Source organism: Clupea harengus, chromosome 3, assembly GCF_900700415.2.
Source record: "Clupea harengus chromosome 3, Ch_v2.0.2, whole genome shotgun sequence".
NCBI lineage: Eukaryota > Metazoa > Chordata > Actinopteri > Clupeiformes > Clupeidae > Clupea > Clupea harengus.
The window spans coordinates 2,173,861-2,199,416 of NC_045154.1; the positions used below are offsets into that span (position 1 = coordinate 2,173,861).

General features: G+C 40.2%; 3 protein-coding genes across 4 annotated transcripts in view; 2 read left to right on the plus strand and 1 right to left on the minus strand.

The window, feature by feature from the left end:
• The window catches only part of slc25a18 (solute carrier family 25 member 18), a 7,748-nt gene extending 713 nt beyond the window's left edge, over positions 1 to 7,035 (minus strand). The window contains exons 1-10 of the mRNA XM_042707407.1: positions 6,788 to 7,035; positions 6,397 to 6,653; positions 6,097 to 6,174; positions 5,761 to 5,816; positions 5,529 to 5,663; positions 5,297 to 5,419; positions 1,284 to 1,339; positions 1,110 to 1,200; positions 384 to 499; positions 18 to 214 (exon numbers count right to left, since the gene is read on the minus strand). Coding sequence (XP_042563341.1) covers positions 18 to 214; positions 384 to 499; positions 1,110 to 1,200; positions 1,284 to 1,339; positions 5,297 to 5,419; positions 5,529 to 5,548 — 603 coding nt within the window. The 5' untranslated portion in view covers positions 5,549 to 5,663; positions 5,761 to 5,816; positions 6,097 to 6,174; positions 6,397 to 6,653; positions 6,788 to 7,035. The remainder of the gene's footprint in view (positions 1 to 17; positions 215 to 383; positions 500 to 1,109; positions 1,201 to 1,283; positions 1,340 to 5,296; positions 5,420 to 5,528; positions 5,664 to 5,760; positions 5,817 to 6,096; positions 6,175 to 6,396; positions 6,654 to 6,787) is intronic.
• A 3,124-nt stretch (positions 7,036 to 10,159) lies between these two features.
• On the plus strand, positions 10,160 to 18,217 carry ndufa9a (NADH:ubiquinone oxidoreductase subunit A9a). Its single transcript, XM_012822351.2, has 11 exons — positions 10,160 to 10,309; positions 13,246 to 13,416; positions 13,710 to 13,807; positions 14,114 to 14,205; positions 15,802 to 15,943; positions 16,370 to 16,472; positions 16,910 to 16,980; positions 17,252 to 17,328; positions 17,511 to 17,606; positions 17,766 to 17,832; positions 17,942 to 18,217. The coding sequence occupies exons 1-11, from the start codon at positions 10,255 to 10,257 to the stop codon at positions 18,110 to 18,112; spliced, it is 1,143 nt and encodes a 380-aa protein (XP_012677805.1). The 5' UTR covers positions 10,160 to 10,254; the 3' UTR covers positions 18,113 to 18,217.
• Positions 18,218 to 20,130: 1,913 nt separating this feature from the next.
• ribc2 (RIB43A domain with coiled-coils 2) lies at positions 20,131 to 24,685 on the plus strand. 2 transcript variants are annotated; one of them, XM_031564162.1, is made up of 7 exons: positions 20,133 to 20,559; positions 20,937 to 21,018; positions 21,374 to 21,685; positions 22,440 to 22,558; positions 23,429 to 23,635; positions 23,717 to 23,883; positions 24,483 to 24,685. In XM_031564162.1, exons 1-7 carry the CDS (start codon positions 20,446 to 20,448, stop codon positions 24,556 to 24,558), a joined length of 1,077 nt encoding a protein of 358 aa, XP_031420022.1. In that variant the 5' UTR covers positions 20,133 to 20,445; the 3' UTR covers positions 24,559 to 24,685. The 2 variants fall into 2 exon arrangements, with proteins under 2 accessions (XP_031420021.1, XP_031420022.1); XM_031564161.2 differs by lacking the exon at positions 24,483 to 24,685 and having other exon boundaries at positions 20,131 to 20,559; positions 23,717 to 24,464.
• The last annotated feature ends 871 nt before the right edge of the window (positions 24,686 to 25,556 follow it).

Here is a 25,556-nt window from a genome sequence, read left to right on the forward strand (position 1 = left end):
CAGCAATATTCTGTTGCCTTTAAAAGACTGCACCTGAGTAGAGTGGCCCCTGCTCCTCTGTAAAGCCCAGCCAAGCCTTGAGTCCTCAGAAGCTTGATGGTGATGCTGGTGGCAGAGGACCGTGGCCCCGGGGTCGGACCAGAGGCCTGTGGGCCCACCAATGAGGGAGCAGGCTCTGGAGTGGCAGTAGGTGTTGTGGTCGACTTCTGTGCAGCTGACACAAATACAACCATCACTGCCACACATTCCATGCTAGTGTAAGCACTGCATAAATGTTGCCTACTAACTTATGAAGCTGAGTAGAAAATATTTCACTAGGTATTTTCAATTAAACGACAAACTATTTCCAAAAATGCACAAAACAAAATGCCTTTATGACTCACCCAACCTGCCTGCATCCTGCAACTGGATCTTCAGCATCTCCATGGGTGTGGTCACCACCACCTGGCAGGTTCCTGCCCCACATCCAGCCAGCATCTCCCCCCAAAGGGGCAGCTTCCTGTTGGGAGAATATGGGGGAAAGTTTCCAAACTCAATCAGATAGGCAAGAAGTGGACATCTCACAATGAAGCTTAAACCTAGTGTCCTTGTTGCTGTATTCCCGAACTTTTAACAAATATATGTAGTATATGTAGTTATATTTTCTGCTTGTAAAGCCATTTCAGCTGTACTTGAAGTCTGAAACTAGTGAGTTAACTACCAAAAAGGCATGCAATATCCTTCCAAAGACCAACAACAGCCAAGTTGACCATGCTGTGAAAGCCTTTCTTTCATCTTCACGTGTGCCACTCCGGACCACAGAGCTACACAGGGCATAGCCTGGGCGGCTAATGGGAATAACTGGTGCGTTTCTCTGTCCTTCACATGACCATGTACCATCAGATGATCAGAAGATGATACCAAAACTATTTGCCCCATAAAAGACAAACCTCAAAAAGTAGCAACTTGCTACATAGTGCTGCCTAAATAAATGAAAAATGCATGGTGCTGAAGAGCATTCTTTATTATAATAGGACAAATGACCGTAGCACAACTGAAATACTGAATTACTGATTGTTTCATAAAAAATGTCAATAATGTGTAAATGTCAATATTGTGAGCAAAATTACCCATCTTTAGAAAGCTTCTGCCTGAAGATGTCATTTGCTGCAAGTTTGATGGCCTTCTCTGGAGTTACAAGGGTGAGATTCACTGCTGCACCTAAGAGTATTTTAATGTTACTCCAAAATGTGTAGTTTTCTGAACAGTGCAAATGAAAGTATTGTTTTATGTCCACAAGTTACCTCGATACATCCCAAAGTAACCCTCAGTCCTGACCGTCTTCACCAAACAGTCCAGCCTAAAAATGAAAATGGCACATTTGATTTTTTTTTTACTCTTGCTCTGTCATAAACACTGGACATTCGTTCAAAACATTGTTTGTTCAAGATTTGTTGTTATCCACGTATCACGTAAGTCCCCTGTTATTTCAGTTATGAAGCGTAATGTGGGCTGTGCTAGACATGATGAACTAGACAGCTAGAGAATAGCCTGACCAGAGATGCTAGTGTCATTAACGTTACACCAAACCGTTTTTTTGCGAGTAGCAAAACCGAAGCCCTTCTTGTTGGCACTCCACACCAGGTTCAGTCATCCTCCATAACTCATCTCTACATAAAATACAAAGTCCTACTATTCACCCATAAATGCATAAATGCCTACAAGAACTCATTACTCCCCAAACCTCCACCCGCACCCTCAGATCTACAAACAGCTCGCTCCTCCGGGTCCCCAACACCAAGCTCCGCACCATGGGCGACCAGGCCTTTTGCTCGGCAGCGGCGCACCTATGGAACAGCCTCCCTGACCACCTAAGGGCCACCAACAGCCACCAACAACACCCCCCTGTCCCCCCCGGGATTTCCGCCCCTGAATGAGATATGAATTAGTTGGATAAGGTTAGCAATGTTAGCACTCCTCTCCCCAACACTCTCTCTCGTGGACTTGTCGCAAGGCCAAGTCCAGAGGGAACCTGTATTGCTGTCGACTCATTTTCAAAAAGCTTGGAGAAAAGTTTTCCAAGGACACTGCACATCATCACCTTATCAAGAAACTGGGTTTTTAAGCTACAGGATAAAAATGTCCATGACTTATGGGGACAAGATATTGGCCTTTGCAAAAAAGTATGTCCTACTAACTCCAAAAGATTGTGAGAAGTGGATATTCTCTGATGAATGCCCTCTCAACCTGTTTTTAACCCCCAGTAGTCAAAATCGTCATAAAATATATATAAATGGACAAATTTCAACCATCTGAACAAGTCGGGTTCAGTGCACACCATGGTCTGGGGGGGCATGCCAGTCTCTCTGCAGAACAAATTGGGCCCACAACCACTAGGAATACTTTCAAGAGGTGTTTAGAATGGGTATCTGTGCAAGTCGACAGTGCCCATGCTCAGACCACTCTGTGCTGAGCACTTTCATGGCTTCTTATGTAATGAGGAATGGCCACCCAGCTCAGCCCCCTTGACCTCAACTTGGCTGAGAATTACTGGAGGACTTGAACAGCCGGGTCTCAATTCAATTCAATTCAACTTTATTTCGCCATGTATACAGATACTAGGAATTGTTTTTGGTTTTCTCCATGCAGGCTATAGTATCACAAATAGAACAACAAGACAACACAGAACAACAATACACAACACAGAACAACAATACCACAGTCCATAGACGTCTCACCACCAAGAAGAAGTTCAATTCAAGGTCCACGAAGAAGTGGGAGAGATTGAGCCCTCCATTCTTACTAATTTGACACATTCCATGCCTGAATGAATAGAGACTGTGATCAGGTGAAGATACAGGATTTTTGAATCTCATTCGGCTGAGGAATCAGAATTGTGGATGAAATTGTAAAGGAATTTTTGAGGCAAAGTGTAGCATGTAGATTTGCACAGAGCCAACAAGGTGTCTCTGAAATACGACTCAACCTTGCTTTTTATGTTTAAGAAACTCTGAGCTGGTCAACTGACAACTGACACTGACTTACCCAAGACACATCTGGAGACCAACCAAGTGAGGATTTGAGTGGGAATGATTAGTGAGTTCAGTATGTTTGTAACGTTCTAAACCAATCCAATAGTTTGTGATAGATAGTTTTCCAAGCTCACAGTGGTGGTTCAGTTTTAAATGTTTTGTACAACCACCTAGAGACCAGAAACTGGTCTCACAGCACATCAAATCCACCCTTCCCCCCACATTTGACCCAAATCAGTTTGCATACAGAGCAAACAGGTACACGGAAGACGCCATCGCCATAGCCCTCCACACCACACTGAGCCACCTGGAACTCCAGGGAACCTATGTAAGAATGCTCATCATAGACTACAGCTCAGCATTCAATACCATCATCCCAGACATACATACTAGTCAGCAAACTAGCTGCACTAGGCCTCTCCCCCTCCATCTGCACCTGGATAAAGGACTTCCTCACGAACCGCCCACAAACTGTAAAACTTCCAACTCTCCTTCACCATCACGCTCAGCCTTGGCTCTACACAAGGCTGTGTGCTGAGCCCACTACTCTACTCCATCCTCACACTCAGCCTCGGCTCTCCACAAGGCTGTGTGCTGAGCCCACTACTCTACTCCTTGTACACATATGACTGTACTCCTACCCATCCCACCAAAACCATCATCAAATTTGCTGATGACTCTACGGTGATCTGACTCTGTCTGTGCACAGAAGATTGTGCTCTCTTTTAATATTTTATTGACACAATTCTAATACGCTTGTGTTTTTCATGGACAAAATGCATTACAGCACAGCATACATTCTGTAAACGAAAAATGGGTCTGTTACACTCGATGCCCCACATGATACGGCGTTGATGAACAGACCAGACAAATGGTTCACTTTCTAGTAAGTTATTTTCATACAGAACACATTTTACCCATTTTTTACTTGGTTCTCAAACTCACACACGCAAGCATCATTCACTGCAGATTGGTATTTAAAAGAAGAAGACTGTGTACAGAAGTGTGACGTACTTATGTATTAACCAGAATATGGTCCCCTATAGACTGTCTACAGATGCTCAGATTATAAACAATCTATCTGTTGAAACTTGGTTAGCTACAGTTTATGGTTAAGGTTAGGGTTAGGAGTTGGGATTTGTCAAGGTGATGTTCAGTGAACAATTATATAGACTGAACTTAAGTTTCAACAAACCATCTGTAAAGTCTCTGTAGGCGGACTATCCAAATAAAGTGTTACCCAGAACATTTCTGTGCGTAAATAGATTCTAAGGTTCTTGTATGCGTGATGTTTTAGGATGGAATCTACACTGAGACCTCAGGTCAGTAAATTATTTCACCTCAAAGCAATGTCAAAATTTCCATAATTTTTGTATCTACAGTTGAGTTGTTATTTTAAGGTAAAGTGTTATTGTAACATTCCCCATTACAACAATATCAGGCTGTCTTATTTTTATAGATCTCAATGTTTTTGTAACAGTATGGTCAATATATTTATTGGAAACCGTGTTATAGAACAACATGGCGCAATAATCCTGCCATAGTTAGTTTATTTACACAACTAGGATAAACTCTAATCAAATGTGTTCATATGAGGTTTTATTCCATTTTAAATAAATTAGACAGTAAATAAACAAGGTTAATCCATAATGAATAGGTTATCATGTATTGTTCTTGTGAATTTTTTATTGTTGCTAAGGTACAGCCAGATTACAGCAACAATTTAAAAGAAGTCACATCTTTGAAATCTCAAATATTGCAAGACCTGTTTAAATGTATGTACTTTTTTTATGCAGACAAATAGAGTGATTAGACTACAAGATGTACAAAAATATTACATTTGGTTTTAAATGTTTGTTAGTCCCACTGTAACATTTTCCTTTTGTCTGCTATAGTGGTTCTCTGTAAAGGACCATCCATTATCCACACAGCAAAGATTTTAAACCATCAAACATGACCTCGGATCTACTGTTCTATATTTTAGGAATGCGTAAGCCATCCAGCGCCTCTTTTATTTCTCCACCATAGGTGTACTCCATGTTTCTCTCCTTCTGTTATCACTTCATTCATTACAACATATCCTGTATTGCTTCTTGACGTCTTTGTGGAGCACACAACCACAACTTCTCATCAGGTCTCTAACCTCAAGATTCACTACCGCACAGACTGTAGCATCTGGCTTCTAAAAGCCAATTAGCCTTCATTCAAGGTCAAGTGGTCAACAGAAATCCCTCCATTCCCTCCCCTCCATCAAAGAGGAATATGCCGTGGAAGTTTATACTCACATCCCACTATAGACACGGGCCCCCTGCTGGTTTTGGAGGCGAGTCTTGGCAAGATCAATAGGAAAAACACAGGTCACGCCCACTAGACCTGCCACTCCCCCATTAATCAGCTTAGCAGGAAGGCTGAAAGACACATCAAACACGCGCACATGGTCACGCACATCCAGTCATGTAATGGGTCACGCCAATACACACATGCAACAACATTGAAACATAGATGTGTGAGAGTTACCTGACTTTATAGTCAGTCATTCTGACAGGAGGGTTGAGTGGTCTCTTCCTCTGCTTTAGGATTCACAACTGCAATTTTCCTCCTCACACAAGTTCAATTCAAAGCGTCACCACCGAGGCCCACCTACCCCTAGAACTGACAAAGTAACAACACACTTAATAATCAAACTCAGATGGTACAGTTTGCCAACACCAACCAGCTATCTCTTTGATCACAGTCACTCAGCACCTACCTGGAGCGTTGTCTGGTCTTTGTGCTGCCTTATATATGAGAGTACAGGTCATACTGCTATGGATAAGAAAAGGAAAATTCACACATACAAGGAATTACCTCTCATCTGTGGCTCCCGTACTTTGTGAGATACTATATTATGCTAATGATAGCATTTATTTTGATTCTAAATGTATAACATTACATAATTGATTGATAAGGTAAAATACAGTACTGTATATTTTTTCTTAAGTGTCTAAAACACATTGTGTGTTATTTGCCTCTAACAGAGAGAACCTCTCAACCTTTAAAGACTCTCTAATCTGGTAGCTAAAAGGGTTAAGACCTCTTCAATTACCTTGAAGGACCAAGCTGAAAGATGAGGGGCTTACCAGCTCACTTTTACGGACATTGACATCAACCATCAAAAGAATGTCTGTAAAAGAGATAAGATAGTCTTTCATTATTTGTTAGAGAATTAATCACACAGACATAATAGCATTATTTTCCATCTAACTAGTATTTTCAAAAGTTTGAATGTTACTTGATAGGAGCATATTACCGTTAGCACAGACTGCTTAGTGTATGTGTATCTTGTTTCTTTTAAATTTCCTTCTCCACTTCTCTCTATCCTCTAATCTCTATTTTAAGCACTCACCGTATATTCACTATCTGTCTATGTTTTATCTCTGGTGCACCACTGCAATCATTTTTTTATCGATCGCCTTTTTGCGGTCTTGATGTTTATATCTCAACCTCTTTTCCTCTTCGACTGCATCCTCCTCTTTTTTCCTCTAATCCTCTCTCCACTTCTCTCACTCTTTCTTTCTGGTGCCCAGTCACATTCTGCACATGCCTTTCACTGAGCCTCTCTTTGAAATCTTCTTTCAGCTCTGCTCCATTCACAGCCCTCCACTGCCAAAACACAGACAAGGCTGTCTATCCCACTCCATCTACTCATTTTCTAACTTCTCAAATGACATGAGAGGATTCATTTAGCAAAGTTCAGATAAATATAGTTTTATTGTAAAAAAAGGTCATCTACTTACCCTTTTAAATAGCTCACAAAATGGATGTAGCTGTCCACTTTCCTTTCATTGCAACAATGTGTGCAGCAACCGTAGTCAAGCGAAAGCAATCCGAGAGAGCCAGCCGCCACTCAGGGGCCATTGCACAAACACCCGTATTGTCCTTCTGCTAAGTCCCTCCCTCTTGTGGTGACTCCTAGTGACACAGTTACAGCAACAGAGCTTTACACTAACCAAACGGTAGATTCACACACTGCCCATAGTAACTGCAAATTACACAATTGTAGTCATTATGAAAAAGCATACAAAACTCATTGTGTGTAATCAGTAGCATGTGCAGAAGGAAGTTTCTTCTTAAACTTGAGGAAGCATCTTAATTATTATTTAACACATTTCTAATCCAAAGCATCACTCATTTAAAACTTTGGAATGAAATGTTATACTAATTATCTGGCTTTTCTTATTCAGTAATGACCAATACAATATAGAGAAAAATATTTTAAGAAAATGTTCAAGACATATTATGCTACTTAAAAGTAAAGGACTTGGATTATGGATAATCTGTTTTAACTTTGTGTAGGGAAGACCGGGTATACTTGTTACATTTTTGTACTTTTTGTCAGCAAAAGTAACACCTTTCATTTAAACATACAGTATATGCAACATACATCTTCCATCTCTGTATTTACTTCACTAATTCAAGCACACGTGCCTTACTTACTAAAATGTTCATCTAAATGCAGTGTTAGGGACAGTTCTAACAGTGGCCGAGGACAATTGAAACATGCCAGTTTGAAGGGGCAAAGTAAAAACAGCCATGCGTTATTCGAACCAAAATAGTGGTGGATAAGGGTTTTTCTGTAGGTTATGGTCTTTGGAGCTCTATATTTCTGGAACACCCAACAATCACAGCTCTATTGATTGCTTGGTAAATTGCATTGCTGATATAAATGTATGGATGTCACACAACTTCATCCAGCTCAACCAAGATAAGGTAGTTATTGGTGAAAAAGCCAAAAGAGACTATCTGTACATTATTTAAAAACACTGGCACTTAACACCAAGTACCAGGCTAGAAACCTAGGTGTCATATTTGACTTTGTATCACTTAAGCAACATTGCTAAGGCACAACCTTTTTCTCTCTCAGGCTGACACTGAAAGACAGATGCATGCTTTTATCACGAGCAAGCTGGACTACTGTAATGCTTTCTTGTCTGGTCTACCAAAGATAGCTATTAGTCAACTGCAAAACTCCCTGTTAGTCAGGAAGGAACCTTAAGCAGAACCACGGCACATAAGGGGGGACCCATCTGCTTGAGGTGGAAATAGGAAGGGGGGGATGGGGGGAAGGTTGTGTGGCAGAAGGGGAAGGGAAACAACAAGTGTTGTACACAGCATGCATTTGGTAGATGCACATAATATATATACAGACATCAGGTGGTATGATACATACAAAATGATGTAGTGCTATGTTATGTGTGTGCTTTGTAATATGTTTGCGTTTCACATTCTCCAGGAGAGTGCTCGACCGTCTCATTAGAAAGGTCAGAGGTCATTACAGAGGTCAGGGAAGAATTTTACAGTTCTCCTTTATTGGCCCAAATGGGTAAACTGTTTTTTTTTTTGCTTTCCTCTGGAAAATTTGTGTCCCCCCTTTCCTTCTGTGAAGAGCATTGTGTTGCCTCTTGGTATGAAATGTGCTATATAAATATAGTTTGATTTGATTTATAGCATTTGTTTTCAAAATGCCAGTGAGATGGTTGCTCACAAACCAAGGGTGTCACATTTTCACTGCAACTCTCCCCCTGCTTCCAGTAGCCTACTCTACATCGCTACAACAGTTCTTTTTTCTTAATCCAGTACATTTCTATCTATAAGAAATATTTTGTAAGTAAAACAGGGTTAGCAGTTTATGATGAAGCCTGTTGTACTCATCATACTACTCACAAAAGTGTATCTATTTCACTTGCTAGGTACACTTGCTGGTTGCAACGGATTGTATCGGCGACACTTGCAATGTGTGTTGATAAGATAATTGGAATATAACACATTGTATGCAGCTAATAATTATACTTGCATCTAAATCAGAAATCCCTGATACTTGTTACTTGTCACTGATACTGACACCACCTGCTACTTGTGTCCCTGTCAAATTGCATCAATTGTGCAGTCAAACTTAAAAACCTACAAAACAACTTGAAAGCTGAAATTCTGAACGTAGCATGCTGATGTCATCCCCCGTTTCTGCGAGTTTCATCACATTACGTTAGACACGAGGTGAGAAATTAAGCATGTCACAACTGCTCCCTAAGAAATATAAAAAGAGACAGGGATTTAGGGATAGAAAGGGATTTACAGAACAAAGCCTACCACTGATAGACCAGTTCTTCCTCTTTCTGTGCCATTTGAGGCAGGGCTTTTTTGTGCAGGACCTTGCTGTTCTTTTTTAACATATCACAGTAACTGTTAGCAGAATCTGCATCACATGGACAAACCTTCTAGATCATATGTGGGGTCTGTGCTAGTTTGGCTCTCTCATGAAACTGTTATGAAACTTATGCCCAGGTCTTTAAAAGAAACCTTCCAGCATATAAGAGTTACAGTAGACTGTACATAATTGCATGTACAAAGACCAAGCTCAAAGGTACTAAATTCAGAAACATACTCTCATGAGTCTCATGAGGGAACACCACATAAAAATGATGAGGAAGATATGTGTTCCTTCATAGTTTTGATGTCTTCAGTATTAATCTGAAACGTAGAAAATAATACAAATATAGAAAAAACATAGAATGAGAAGGTGTGTCCAAACTTTTGACTGGTACTGTACATACAGACTGGGTGAAGAGAAAGAGTTCATAGAGAAAAGATGAAAATGGAGTGATGCAGAGAGATGGAGTATGACAAAGAGTATATAGAGATGCATGGATAGAGCGATAGATAGACAGACAGAAAAACACGTACACGAACAATATTCCTAGTAATATAGTTGTATGGAGAGGGACAGAGAGAAAAGGAGCCTTGAAATTGGAGCAGGTGTCAATGAAACTCAGATGCAAGCCAGTTTAATTACTATATATCATTAGTTGTTGTTTGTTATTCTTTTGGTTATGTTCGCGTTCATCTCTGATGTCACAATAAATACATCTATGCAGAGTAATATTTGTGTAAAATCTTGTAATATTACCCTACCTTGACAGTAAACATGCTTCTTTGGTTTCTGGCGTTGCGTTCCGTATCCTTCAGCAAATACATGTGTATCTTTGTCCATTAGGGGGTCTCAAGGTGCGATTTGTATTTATTACAGTGGTGTAAAAGTGAACTACACTCCGCAACTTTAGGGGGAGCTCAGTAGCAAAAATACTTTGCTGCTCTTACCAGTAAAAGAAAGAAGTCGAAGCCCCACACTCCAGCTCAGTAGGTGGCGGTAAAGGACTAAGAGCCGCCAATAAGAACAAGACGAGCCTTCGGCTGACATTCAGCAAACATGGCGGCCTTCGTCTTTGCAAGGCGTTCGAAGAGTGTCCTTCCCAGAATATCAGGTAAGGATATGCGAACGTCTTTTTAAATGACCATCTATCTGTTGCTGGATAGAAACACACATACGTTTGAGAATTGAAATAAACAAAGGCTTGCCTCTTGTAATGACACCTTGTTTGCCTGACCTAACTGTTAATACAGCTAACGTTAGCTAGCTAGTAACCCGAGCTGTCAGTTTATTAGCCGGCTAGCCATCATGATCTGTTGATATCTGTCCTGTTGTTGTGCGGATAGTCCTTAATAGTTAAAGCGTTAGCTGTATGAAGATATTTGAAGGTGGACTTTCAGTTAAAGTGTAAGTTCACTGCCAGCCTAACTCGGCTAAAAGGGGGGGTGGGGGGGCCAAGGGACTGGGACTGGGAAGGGTCAGGTTAACTTCTGTACATGATACATCTTGATTAGTGATGTGCTAGTCCTGACACTCGAGGAAATGTTCGGGATCCTTGTATTAACCCAGATGAGTCGAGTCTGCTTCTACCATAACCCCAGATCCTTTCGGTCCTACACTGTCGTTGCTTACACCAGACCAATTTAAACAATACGTTGCCGTCACTCACTACTCATTAGAACCTGTACAGTCTCATGACAACATATTCCAGTAAATCTGCCTAGCCTTTAGGAAGTAGCTGCCAGAAGTTCCATAACGTATCATGGACAGTGGCGTGCCTTCAGGCCAAGCGCCCAGCTAACTCTAAAAATAGATAAATGAATTTGAACAATATTTTTGTGGTAGATATCGGTAGCATAGCCTTGTCTGTTCATATACGATCTAATATTACTGTTTGAATCAAGTCTTGCCCTTACTGCACTCTTGTGGTCGTTGCGCTGGTCCGCAATAATGATTCTTGAATAGAAGTCCAGCTAGCTTTTCAAGCTGCTTGTTTAATGCGTGAGTGTATTTTACTTTCGATGATGTGACGGGTCTGTGACGGAACAGTGAGGCTTGTCAAGCTGGCGGGAGATGAGCTTTTGGATGTTTGCACATGCCAAAACAATACGGTATTGCTAAAAACAATGGGAGACTAGTTAGGGCTAGATATTGGTAGAGACCAACATAGTTACAACTGGCCAGCAATCTGCATGTTGGCCAGTTTAAGATGATCTGGATTGTTATGATACTGCTTGTGTTATGCATGTGCACATGTGTGTGTGTGTGAAATAATATAAATAAAAAGAGTTAATTGGCTTAATACATCCTAATGTTTTGATTCAACTAGAAATGTATATTTATCACTATGGTCAGATGCCAAGGAGGTTGGGTGTATTGTCAAACAGCTTAAATCAATCTCTTTTGCAAGAGGTGAGTTTCATGACATGCACAGGTATAGGTCGTCCCGATGCTTTCAAGGATGACTTTAATGCTCATTATGATAGTAATGGTAAGCTTTTGGATTCTGTAATTGGCTCTGCAGATATGTTAGGTGAGCTGACAGCTCACAAGCCAGAAAAAAATCCCCATTGTTGTTGAGACATTTTCAAATGTCCTTACTTAGGGATGCTGTGACGACAAACGCTGCAAGGTTTTCCTTTCCAGCTTCAGCGGGTTTGCGTTCTTTTCAGCCTAGCATCTCTGACCCAGTTCTCCCAAACTGATCAGTAAAAGTTATACTACAGACAATTCTGACAGACAAGAAATAACATCATTCATTTTACACTAATGAACACACATTAGTGAAACTGACGATAAAACCGGAAACATCATCAGATCTTAGATATATTAACTTCAGGAAGGAAGACAGGAAAAGCTTTGAGCCCATTCTCATAGCTAACTTTCTCTTCTCCAAGTACGACTGCTTCTCTCGTTGTTTTTTGTAGTCACCTGGCATATTAGATATAGGGTTAGCGTTGGGGGGGGAGGCCTCCCATTTCATGGCGTGAATATGTACCAAATGGTCGTAGACAAGTCAGCATCGGTTCAGGATCATTTTAGACAGTAGAGGGTGTGTTGAGCCGTTTTCAACCCTTCTTAGACTGAATGAAAGTTCACTAACGTGGATGAGAGCTAGATAACCAAGTCAATGCTCTATCCAGTCACCTGACAATACAACCAACTGAATACATCTTCTTTTCCAAGCATGTAGGAAAACCGCCAGTGGCCGGCAGATGCCATAAAAAGTGGAAAGGCCCTCTTTAGTGTCAGTGTTTTGGTTTGGTTCGCTCCGTGGACGAGGACCCCCTCCCTATGTAGATACGAAGAGCACATTCAAAGCTAACAACTTTTCTGCTAATAAATCACCCTAAATCCTACATACCAAGAGAGAGAGTTTTGTCTGGAATCTCAAACTAATCATCACACTATATCATCGCACCAACATGACGATAGCGTTGCCATAAACCTTCAAATAAATACACTGAAAAACAAAATTATTGTTAGTTGTTGGTTTAAATGTTTTGGGAAAATCTTTCAGCCAGATATGTAAACGTCACACTGACATCGGGTGAAACAGTTGTTATTAATGTCTTCTTTTTGGTTTAAATGGTTTGGGAAAGTCTTTAAAGTCTTAGCTAGATTTGTAAACACATTGGGTGACAAGGGAGTGTTTCAGTCAGGATTCAGCCAGCAACATGGTTCATTACATTTACACTCTCCCTAACCTTTAGTTTGACTGCAGACTCCAACAGGTTATCTTGCAATATCGTGTAGTATTCATTTCCATTCTCCCTTCAATTCTAACACGTTTCCCAATCCGTGCGGGTAATAACCCTCCCCCCGGCATGATGTTGCAGTATTTCACTGTAAGGATGATGTTTCTTCAGGTGTGAACGGTGCTAAGTTTACGTCTCAAAAAACAGCAAGTCCACCTGTTCATGTCATCCAAGGAAAGATTGTGACCAATAGTGTATGATACAAAGTTTGTAACTTTTCAGATGTGAATGGCTTGTTGATGTATTTGTGGGGCCCATTGTTGATTTTGTGTGTTTATCTTTTAATTGACAGGCACTTGCTCTCCTGTGGTGCTATCTGCTGTTCCTGTAACCGTGCAGAACAGGAAGATCCATCATGCTCTCATCCCCCGAGGAAAAGGAGGTCGCTCCTCTTCAAGTGGCATTGCAGCCACAGTGTTTGGAGCGACTGGGTTCCTTGGCAGATACGTCGTAAATCGGCTTGGTGAGTTTAGTCGCTGGTACTATAATCCCATCTTCTGCTTATCATTATTGTCTGTTTGTCAAAGCTGTGCCATGTGGCCTGTTTCATTTAAGTATAACCTCACCACAAAAATGAATATAAATCTGAGACGAAGTTGTCTCTTCAAACCAGTTGTTGTAAGGCTAGTTGTTGGTGCTAATGTCCTGTTGCTGGATATTGAATTTGTCATGGTATAGCACCACATTGATGATGTATAAAGGTTTTTGCAGTGTTGTTTTGATAGTGTGAACCTGGAATTTGTTCTCTCCTTAAAGGCCGCATAGGCTCCCAGATAGTGGTTCCTCATCGCTGTGACCAGTATGACCTGATGTACATGAGGCCCATGGGTGACCTTGGTCAGATCATCTTCATGGTAAACAAAGAATGCGTGCATGTTTGAAATTTGTAATTTTCGACACTGAATATACACACAAGCGAAGTTCCATTCTTATTCATATTCTACGGAGACAGTTGGGAGTGACTCAGAATGGTTAGTCTCTGTCTGGTGGTAAAAGTAGGAAAAAGTTTAATCCTAATTTGAAAGGAGGCAGTGAGGGCAGTTGGGTTTGTTTGCATGTATGTTCAGTGTGGGTCCTTAACAAAGTTTGTGAAAAGCATTTATATGAAATTATTTCTGTAGACAAAAATTACTTTTCGATGACCGCTTGCTACTTTTCAGGAATGGGATGCCCGAGACAAGGAGTCCATGCAACGGGCAATTTCTCATTCAAATGTGGTGATTAACCTTGTGGGAGAAGAATGGGAGACAAGGTTTGTGTCCGCTTCCATCATGTCTGACATCCTACTGAACTCCACAGTCCACAGTAATGTTGACAGAGTTTTCAGGCTGCATCTGAAGAAAAACATTTCCACATACTGGTGTATTCTATCTCTTCACAGCAACTGCTATAGTTAAATCTGTAATTTAAGCATATTACTTTTTTTATCAGGCAATCTTAAATCTTAACTTAACCTATTTTTCAATTAAGTGATGTTTTTATTGAGCCAATTTCTTCTGATCAAGATATTGTTTTTTTCTTGCCAGTTAGGCTAGGCTATTAAAAAGCTGTGAATGTGTAGTGCATCCCATTCACACTGCTTGCAAAAAAATGACACCTCAGCAAAATCTCCAATGGAGAGGTACTCAGCTGCCTCTGCTAAATCTCAAACAAGACCCTATACCAATCTCCAATGGAGAGGTTCTCAGCTGCCTCTGCTAAATCTCAAACAAGACCCTATACCAATCTCCAATGGAGATGTACTCAGCTGCTGATGAGGACTAGCTGGCAACACTTTACATTGACAACACCGTCTGGGAAATCAGAGCTGTTATACCAGGGGAGCAAAATTAAAAATAATTGATACAAAACTCACAAACCTATACAATTTATTCACAGTTACATTTAACAACGGTGTAATGTTCCTGACACCTGACGTTTTCAGCTTCCTCAAAGAATGGATCAGCAATACCGTATTTTCCGGACTATAAGCCGCTACTTTTTTCCCACGCTTTGAACCTCGCGGCTTAAACAACGATGCGGCGAATTTATGGATTATGATACCTGTGACTGTATACGGTGGCTTTGTGTTTACGGTGGCTTTGTGGAGCTAGGATGCTAGCATGGATGCAGCCGCATGGATGCTTAGCTCCACGCGATTTCTCAGTATCTCTCAATAACTTAACTAATGTCAAAATAACCACAGTCTACCAGCGTAGACAGAACACAACTCAAAACACTTTAGAAAATAAAATAAAAGTTTACAACAATACAAATCCAGTCTTCAAGTTCTTTAGCTCACTGGTTTCAAACTAGCGTCTGTCTTCAATCTAACGTTCTAGCTTCTGATTGACTCTTGCGACTGTGCGCTCTTAAAGCAACAGTGCACTTATCTAACTGGCAAAACTAACTATTGTATTAGTTTTGATATTCATTTTAGCCTGTGTAAAGTTAATTTGTTTCAATGTTGCGCACCTGCGGCTTATAGACATGTGCGGCTTATTTATGTTAAAAATAATTATTTTTAAAAAATTTAGTGCGTGAGGCTTATATTCAGGTGCGCTCAATAGTCCGGAAATTACGGTAGTTCAATTGTAGTCTGTTCATTATGACACTAGTGGTCTGTTCATTTAAGTTACCAATTAAGCCAAAAAGAACAGGCAAGCAATCCAGGCAGTACTGAACATGATGGTATCCCCTTTGCCGTAGGAACGGCTTGATTTCATTTTGCAGAGAAAAAAGGGGCTTTGGGTAGTTTAAAATGAATTAAATCATAATTTAGTGAACTCTTTGCTTCTGTCAAATTACATGGTTCATGAACATGTCATTGGAAGGAATGTTAAATTCTGTTTTGTGTTTTTCTTTGCAGTAATTACAAGTTTGAAGATGTCTTTGTGACAATCCCACAGCAGATTGCCAAAGCAACCCGTGAAGCTGGAATCACTAAACTAATCCACATGTCCCACCTGAATGCAGATATCCGTAGCCCATCCAAATACCTGAGGAATAAGGTAGGATTTCTTTACAGTGATTTAGATTCCCAGCTGGCCATCTCAAAGTGCACTTTTCAACGTGCACAGATGTATGCAAAGGTTTAGACACCACAGTGGAATTGACATGTTGCTGTTTGAACTGAAAGTAAGTAAATACAATGCCTGCAACAAACAGATATTAAGATATTTGTAATTCTTCAAAAGTGAATCATTTTACTTTTTGTTACTTTGGCTATTATATATATATATTTTTAAATCATGTTTTAAAAAAAACTTAAAATGAGTTGGTCACCAGGGAATAATCTCTGAACTCCCACTCTGGAGGACTCCTTTGTGATTTGATTTCCACAACATATCTGATTGATTTCCACAACATATCTGATTGATTTCCACAACATATCTGATTGATTTCCACAACATATCTGATTGATTTCTGACCTGCAGGCAGTGGGTGAGCAAGCAGTGAGGGATGAGTTCCCTGATGCCATCATCATGAAGCCATCTGAGATGTTTGGAAGAGAAGATCGGTTCCTCAATCATTTTTGCAGTATGTTCATACACTTTCGCTATGGTTCAAACTACTTTGGAGGTTCTGGTTAGATGTGCATGCAGATGCCTCACTGTGAAGGTTTATTTAATAGGGTCGTTCTCAAATCTTTCATCGCAGGCCCCCCATTGACAATGGGGGAAAAAAAGTATAATTCTAAGTCTATTTTATTGGCAAAGGGGTGACTGCCATGAAACGTTGGAGAACCACTGTACTTGAGGATTGCCTAAATTGTTTAAATCAAATTCCTTATTCAGATCATTTGATGTTATAAGTCCTTTAAGTTAATTATTGCTCCGTTTTGAGTTGTTACTCTCATGAAAGGTATATGAACATGGCTTAATATTGTGAGAAATCTTTTTGCAGATTGCACCCATAGTTTTTATACTTAGTTTATTCGTTCACACATTCATTTATGTTCTTTCTCAATTTTTAAGACATGCGTTGGTTTGGGAAAGCTGTACCCCTTATTGCCTTGGGGAACAAGACTGTCAAACAGCCTGTTCACGTGAGTATCTTGGGAGGAGGAGAGATATGGTAGACGGTAGAGATTTGGATTGAGGACATCCATAATTCTTGTGCAGCTTTATTCATGGGGAAGGTTGTTACGGCGATAGTTCCATTATCTATCTTTAAAGAAGACAGTGGAGTGTACTCTAGTTGTTCAAAAACTGAGATATACATCAGACTTGCATTAGCACTCTAATTTCTTGACCTATTTCAATTTCCTCTGTGCCCTCTTTTAGTACAATGTCTTGTTTCTCCCCTTATTTCTCAAGGTGGTGGATGTTGCCAGGGCTATTGTGAATGCTATCAAAGACCCTGATGCCAATGGGAAATCATATGCACTAACTGGGTAAGGACAATGTATAGTGATGTTTGTCTGTATAGTTAGCATAATCTGTTTTCACACCATGGGCTGATTCTTTCTGAGCATGTTTCTGGAAAATGCTGATGCAGTCACTATAATTTCAAGTTCTCATTCTCCCCTAATTCTACAAGTTCTCTTGACTGTAGTTGATTCATTTCTTTTTGCAGACCCAACAGGTATCTCCTGCATGATCTGGTAGAGTATGTTTATGCAGTGGCCCATCGGCCTTTTGTTGCTTACCCGATGCCTCGTCCCCTCTATCAGTGAGTATTGCGATTCATCATTATTATTATTAGTTGCTAAACACAGTTGGGATTGTATGTAGTGGTTTTGTTTCTGAAATTAAGAAAATAATTAATATTTAATGAAATACTTTAATAATAGTAAATTGTTACATTAATTCAATTTGTTTTGTGTTTCAGTTTTGTTGCCAGCTTCTTTGAGAGAAGCCCATTTGAACCTTGGACAACCCGTGACAAAATAGACAGGGTATGTGCAAAATACAAAAGTATACGTTGATGATAATACAATTTGAGTGAGATATGATGACCATCCCTGAGTGCCAAAGGCTTAACTTGTTTTGCTTCTCCCTCCCCAGTTTCACACAACAGACATGTTGTACCCAGGAATGCCTGGCCTGGAAGATCTTGGCATCACACCCGCCACTGTAGAGCAGAAGGCCATCGAGATCCTGCGCCGCCACCGTCGCTTCCGTTATCTGGAAACTGAGCTGGGTGAAACTAAACCACCAAAAACTGTTGCCATCTAGCATCTTAATAGAGTGACATGAGCACCCACTGGCTCTGTTGCTGATGTGGTATCTTACTTTTAAAAAGTCTTCTGTACATAAATAATAAAATAATGATTCACACAATTGTGCCTCACTTCAGATGTGTTGCAGTATATTTTTAGTCATACACAGGAAGATGTTAAATTCCTTGTGCTATTGGTTGGGGACTTCGCACAGCGGCCAGTCCTGTCACATGCAAGTACTCCTGCCCAACAACCTAACCAATATAACAATTGTCCAACCATAGAACCTGACCAGCAGGATACTGCAACAACACATCTTTCTTTGTGAGCATTTCACTGGGGGTTTCAAGCAGGCTCCTTCCTTCATCAGGGTTTTGTTGAATTAGGCTCTTGCTTTTTCAGCTGCCTCAGACAACTCTTTTGAAGGTCCTTTGAGTGACCGTCCTCAAAAATCAACATTTGCAAGCAAAGGTCATGCTATAACAGAGAATTTGGTTAGCATACATCAATTTGATAAGGAGATACGTTTAGGTAAGCAATTAACAGTAGGTAATATGGCCACTTTATCAGTATTAGCATTAACAATATGATATAGTTTGTCAAACACAACAACTTGTTTGAAAAATTTCAATCAGGATTTCGTTCAGCTCACAGCACTGAAACAGCTTTGCTCAGGGTGACGAATTACCTGCTGATGACAGCCGATGCAGGATCACCCTCACTCCTCATCCTCCTGGACCTGACTGCTGCATTTGACACAGTGGACCACACTATCCTCCTAGAGCGCCTCCACACCACCATTGGACTATCAGACTCTGCACTCAAGTGGTTTCAGTCCTACCTTTCTTGCAGAACTGAATATGTCTCACTGGGAAGATGCAAGTCCAGACAGCTCCCTGTCTCCTGTGGTGTTCCGCAAGGGTCGGCCCTCGGCCCCATCCTCTTCATTATTTACATGCTCCCCCTCGGTCGTGTCATCAGCAGACATGGGATGTCTTTCCACTGTTATGCTGACGACACACAGCTTTATATCAAAACTGCCCCAAACCCCACTGCAGCCATGTCGTGTCTCACCGCCTGTCTTGGGGAGATAAAGGCATGGATGAGCAACAACCTTCTCCAGCTAAACAGTAGCAAAACCGAAGCCCTTCTTGTTGGCACTCCACACCAGGTTCAGTCATCCTCCTTAACTCATCTCACCTTCGACAGCCAGGTCATCCCCCTCTCCTCCACAGTCACTAATCTCGGAGTTAGGTTTGACCCTCACCTGACCTTTAATGACCATATAAAACACCTGTGCAAAACCTCTTTTTATCATCTAAGAAACATCTCCAAACTCCGCCCCACTTTAACCCTATCAGATGCAGAGAAGCTTGTCCACGCCTTTATCTCCTCAAGACTGGACTATTGTAATTCGCTTTTCTATGGGATCACTGGCAAGAACATCCAGAAGCTGCAATACATCCAAAACAGCGCTGCCAGGATCCTGATGAGGGTCCGGAAATATGAGCACATAACACCAATATTACACTCACTACACTGGCTCCCTGTCTCTTTCCGGATTGACTACAAAGTCCTTATACTCACCCATACATGCATAAATGGGCATGCACCTCCCTACCTGCAAGAATTAATTACTCCCCAAACCTCCACCTGCACCCTCAGGTCTTCAAACAGCTCGCTCCTCCGCGTCCCCAAAACAAAGCTCCGCACCACTCCGACCGGGCCTTTTGCTCGGCAGCGCCACGCTTATTCAGGAAGGCATTTCTGGCCTTGTGTTAAATCGTATGTTAAAATGTTAAAAAGTTTTCTATTATGCTTATGTTAATTCATTTTTATTTTATTGTATTATTATAGTTAGTTTTTAATATGTTGGCACTCTGAGATTCTTTTGAATGAAGAGTGCATTACAAATCAAATAAATTATTATTATTATTATTATTATTATAGGAGAGGGAGAGAGACACACTTAAACTGCAAATAAGTCTAATACACACCAATGAACACACTTTCCCCCAAAAGGAAAGTACAGAATATACAAAGGGGAAATAAATTATTTTACAGAAAATTATCAGAAGATCTAACATTTTTAAATATGCTCTAATGAGTTAATGAAAATCTCTCGCACCCAATAATGCTCATGACGTATAATGTCGTGTCTTAGCAACTGTTGTGTTTACTTCCGGTCTTGCCAGAGGGTGTCAGGCTACGGACAGGGAGGCAGAAGTAATGTTATATTGAACTTTTATAATAGTGTTGTAGTAGTTTACTTATGATCAAAGTGTCAAAGTCGATTTAACGCTGAATACACGGTTAATATCATTTAGGGGACAATCCGACATTAACGGTATGAGTATTGAGTTGAAATCAGACCAGTCAGTGGCAGCGTGCCTTGACATGCTGCAAATCAGGGACCTGCACCGGCAAGATAATGTTTTCCGCGCTAAAGAGCGTACTATTGGCGTAAGTCATCATGAATAATGTACAGAATTTACAGAAGAGTCCGCGATTCTAGCGAAAGATTGTTGATATTTGAGATAAACAGCCAATCAAATCCCACTCCTCCCTCCTGTGCTCCCGATGTCTTGATTGACTTGAATAGTGCATGCTCAATCAGAGCCACTTTATTTTTTATAATTATTTTTTTAAGCACACACACAGTAGAGGGCCGCGAGGAGCAATTTGATTGGCTGAATATTACAGAAAATGTAGGCTATTGGATTAGGATCGCGGTCCAAAGTATTTAAGTCTTCCTTTTCATAGCCTACCTAATCAATTCATACCAATTTCTGCTATTCTATCATTAGATAATACATTTGGTCATTTATTACACTTTGTAGATTGATGAAGATGCTCTCAGTTATCAAGTGAATGAAAGAAAGCATAGAGATCAAAAGGAGGCAAACCTGTCCAAAGCATCTGGTGAGATCACGTTTCCTTTTTATGTATGGCCTATTAGTTAGTTAACTGATACATACCGCTGTTTATAGGCCTACATTAACTCTTTAAGTGGATAAAAGTAATGATTTCTTACCCTGATGTAGAACCATCAATGCTGTAGAACACCTCCTGTAATATTTGCAAAACATTTAGATGTAAATACATTTAGATGTATACAGTAAGTTGAATAGGCCTACACTTAAAGAAACTGTTGTCTGTGTGACCTTCAGAGGGTCTGTTTAAGGGGGTAGGGTGAAATGACCCAACCAGTAAGGACCACCATCTACCACAGATCTCAAAACTCAATTTCTTCCTGTCTCATGTCCTTTGTACTCAGCTGCAGATATGCTACGTACAGACCATGCAGCGGATGTTCTGGATCACAAGCTTAGAAGAGAGGAGCGCTTGCTTAAGGGCTCAATTGCACACTTCCGCCAAAACTTTCAGCTGCCTATCAACAGGCGTGAATTTGACTTGAATGATCCAGACTCCTTAAAGAAACAAGATGGAGTTCAGATGTTGCCCGGGCTTGTTGGTGAAGATCCCGACAACGGAGAAAGGCTGAAAAAGCAGCAGGTGCAAATTAAGCAATGGTCTTTACAACAGCAGGCTGAGTTGAAGAGTACAAGAGACCAGCTGCGGTACTCAGGTAAAATTGAGATTGTTGTCCTGTTGCAGTGGAAATGTACCAAGAATAAAGGCAGGAGCAAACATAGAAGATTTAAATATGAATTATAAGGAGGTACTGCACCCCCCTTTAGCTGTAAACTGAATGATAAGACTACTCTAATGAAACACATTAATGCTGGTGTTGATATTGACAGAATTCGCATTTTTATAAAAAATCACATTTTATGGGTTGAAAATGGCTCAACAATATGATTTAAACAGGATGATTTTAACACAGTGGGGGCACACTGTGTTAAAATCATCCTGTTTAAATCATATTGTTGAAAATCATCCAGAACCTTGCAAGGCAGATGCTGATAGAGAGAACCATTTGGGTCTCATCTGCATCATGATATATATACATTTGGGACTTTTCTGCATCATGATATATATACATTTGGGACTTGTCTGCATCATGATATATATACATTCATATGGAGTAAACTCTCAGCCCCTCCCCGCCCCCGTCTCCGTCCCAGAGTTGGGGGTGAACCTCTGGAAAACCGCTCTAAATGAGAGCCGATAGGATTAGTTAAATAAACTGACATTCCCAATCCACTAAAGCATTCAACATAAACCTTACACATATATAATGTTTTTTTTTATCATTTAGGATTATACTTAAAATAATTTAAATACTCAATATCTAGGTGAAGTCATATTGAATGAAAAATCTTTACTCAATTAATACAGTGAGATGTGGGGCATCACTCTCTGCTTGTTTCTTTGGACAGATACACTGTATGACGAAAGCAGAATGGCACTAGACAACAAAGCCGTTGAGGTGCAGAAGTTGGCGGAAGAATACAACAGGGCCCTTGCCATTGCCACAAAAGATGCCAATCTGACCCTGGTGAGAGGTCATGCCACTGTTATTGATATTATGGGAATGAAAAAGACTTCTTGATACTTCATTCTTAATACTTAATTATCTTGTATTTTTGCTTGCAAAAGTAAATCTGATTGACTTACTGACCTACTGATTTACTTATGATGTAGTGGAATAATTTTTTCATAGAAAATCTTTTTTAGGTTGTGGGCTGTACATGGATGGTCAGTATTTCTGATGAATATGTTTGAGGAACATATGTAGATACAAAATAGTGTTTTGTATTTGAAAATCCTCAGTTTGAGACAGAGGTAGCCTGCACGAAGTAATACCACAAAAGTTATTAACTGCATGTGCATGTAATGACAGCTGTATAACTCATCCTCTACCCTAGGCCACATACTTATCAATCACCCCTCATATTTTCAAAATACTTCAATTATTTAAGACAAAAGGCTTCCCAACATCACCATGTATTGGCATGGTATGACATAAAACATTACATTGGCATTTCATTTTTCTCATTAGTATTACACATGACAGCACAACCTTTTGTCATTTTTCCATTACTGGGTATCTGTTGATACGTGGCTAATCTGCTACCTAGGTCCTAAAGCTAGGTAACATTACTAGTGTACTTTTTCCTTCATAGAATTGTATGGTTTTCCAGAAATCACACACTTCACCCACATGTATCATTACTCAAGCAACACATACACATGTAGTGAATATTATAGGAGGGCAAGATTACACAATGAAAACAATGGTCAGTTTTGCATACAGTATGTCTGTGGGAGAGATTGCTGCTTGTGCACTATTAGGTGACTGATGTATGATCAGGGTCACATCAGGATGATAAGTGTGATACTAACGTGAGTGAATGTCCTTCCACAGGCTTCGGAGAAGAAAGGAAGAGAGTTCCAAAGGAGACGTCAGGAGGAGGACAACAACAGGATGGATATCCAGAACCAGCTCCAAGGGGGCTTTAAACAGAACATTAGCATGCTGAGCACTCTGGATGCGCAGCATGACAAGGGCACGAAATATGAGCAAGTAAAACACTTCACTGATTATCGACAACAGCAAGTCCAGGAGAAGAAGGTAAGGTCTCCTATTCACATTTTCTCAAAGTTTGTGTAAGAATCAATGCAATTCTGAAAAGTTTGTCCTATCCCTTTGTAGAGGATATGTGTCATGGAACGGCAAAATGAGCTTGAGGAGGAACATCTCCGTTTGGCCTCAGCTCGTACTGCCCTGCTTCTTGAGAGGCAGCAGATGAGAGCCAACAAGCAGCAGCGGAAGGCTCTGGACAACACCAATGTCCAGCTTGCTGAGGCTCGCCGTGTTCAGTACGTTTTTTTTTACCTTTTACTTGCAGTTGAGATTTTGAGACCAGATTTGCCTCACAGCCCTTTTAGCTGTCTGTTCAGTGTATGCACTCAAAAAACACTCCAGTGTTTTTACACAGTCCTGGCTCTGTAAATAACAAACAAACATAGTGGCCCAGACTGAGCCATAAACAATTCCACCCAATCAACATGTTGCTTCAGGAGCACAGAAGGGAGGGGTGTCATTTGATTGGCTGTTGGGCTCAAGCATAAACAACCTTTCACTAGAATCGCGGACTCTACCTTTAATGCATTATGCTCTGTAGAGGCTGGAACTTCATGGATGCTGTACCTTTAATGCATTATACTCTGTAGAGGCTGGAACTTCATGAATGCTGTCAAGAAAAATTACATAAATTCTTGCCTTGAATCTCAAACCAAGCTCAAGAATTAGGAGAGGGTCATGTGTGCTACGCTTCCTACTTGAATATCACATCAGGAATCAATTAAATACGTATTTTGCAGAACTGTTGCATACAACTGTATATTTATTTGTTAATATTGATATGATGTTGATATTCATATGATATTGATCTATCTGTTCTCTTTTTTATTTCCAGGGGGAAAGGGCTTGAAAAGAATACCAATATCCCTGACGAGGGTTACTTTGCCCAGTTTAATACAGATTGCAGATAGAATCTGTATATATGTTTTACAAGTTAAAGCAAACGAAAATGAAGTTATCTTTTTCGGAAGGGTTGACTGACTTACTAAATCAATAAACAAATAAATGTGTAATGAAATAAAACTCATATTTAAAGCATCTTATGGTATTTTTTTGACTAAGATTAATTCACAAAGCCACTTATCCCTAGCACTGGGAGAACTAAGGAGTCGTTTAGCTATCATTGCTTTACATGCACTGTAAAAACTGATATTTGCAGCAAAAGCAGTAGAACACAGAACACTGAAAAGATAATACCTGTGTACTACAACATGTTTAATACCTGTGTAATACAACATGTCTAATACAACATGTTTAATACCTGTGTACTTCAACATGTTTAATAACTGTGTACTACAACATGTTTAATACCTGTGTACTACAACATGTTTAATACCTGTGTACTACAACATGTTTAATAACTGTGTACTACAACATGTTTAATACCTGTGTACTACAACATGTTTAATAACTGTGTACTACAACATGTTTAATACCTGTGTAATACAACATGTTTAATACCTGTGTAAAACAACATGTTTAATACCTGTGTACTACAACATGTTTAATACCTGTGTAAAACATTTTTGGTTCTACATAACCAGGCTTTACTGACACTGCGAACGGTTCTGGTGGTTATGGTGCCAGAAGTGGATTTTTTGGTGTTTTACTTTTTTGGTCTCACATATGTCAAAGAGAGTGATTAACTATTGTAAACACTACGGTGTGGTCATGCTTACATTCCCTCAATTTGAATCTGTTCACCTGTTTTCTTCTTGCCACTGGGCACCAAATCAAATTGTAGATGCCATGTTATTTTCAATATGTTATATTATAATAGACCCGTATAAAAGACCCAAAGGTGTGTGTGTGCATACTAAACCGAACCCGCTGCAGACGTTCAAGTCCCATTGCCTTCGAGCAAACATCTGAAGCTCTATGCGTGACTGTGAGGAGGGGGGCCGATTCG

Excerpts from the sequence above, each read along its gene's own strand:
- ndufa9a (XM_012822351.2), top strand. The coding sequence starts at position 10,255 with ATGGCGGCCTTCGTCTTTGCAAGGCGTTCGAAGAGTGTCCTTCCCAGA. Across the intron at positions 15,944-16,369 it reads CCAAATACCTGAGGAATAAG|GCAGTGGGTGAGCAAGCAGT; the intron begins GTAGGATTTCTT and ends TCTGACCTGCAG. Across the intron at positions 17,607-17,765 it reads ATGCCTCGTCCCCTCTATCA|TTTTGTTGCCAGCTTCTTTG; the intron begins GTGAGTATTGCG and ends TTTGTGTTTCAG.
- ribc2 (XM_031564161.2), top strand. The coding sequence starts at position 20,446 with ATGAGTATTGAGTTGAAATCAGACCAGTCAGTGGCAGCGTGCCTTGAC. Across the intron at positions 21,019-21,373 it reads AAACCTGTCCAAAGCATCTG|CTGCAGATATGCTACGTACA; the intron begins GTGAGATCACGT and ends CTTTGTACTCAG. Across the intron at positions 23,636-23,716 it reads AGCAAGTCCAGGAGAAGAAG|AGGATATGTGTCATGGAACG; the intron begins GTAAGGTCTCCT and ends ATCCCTTTGTAG.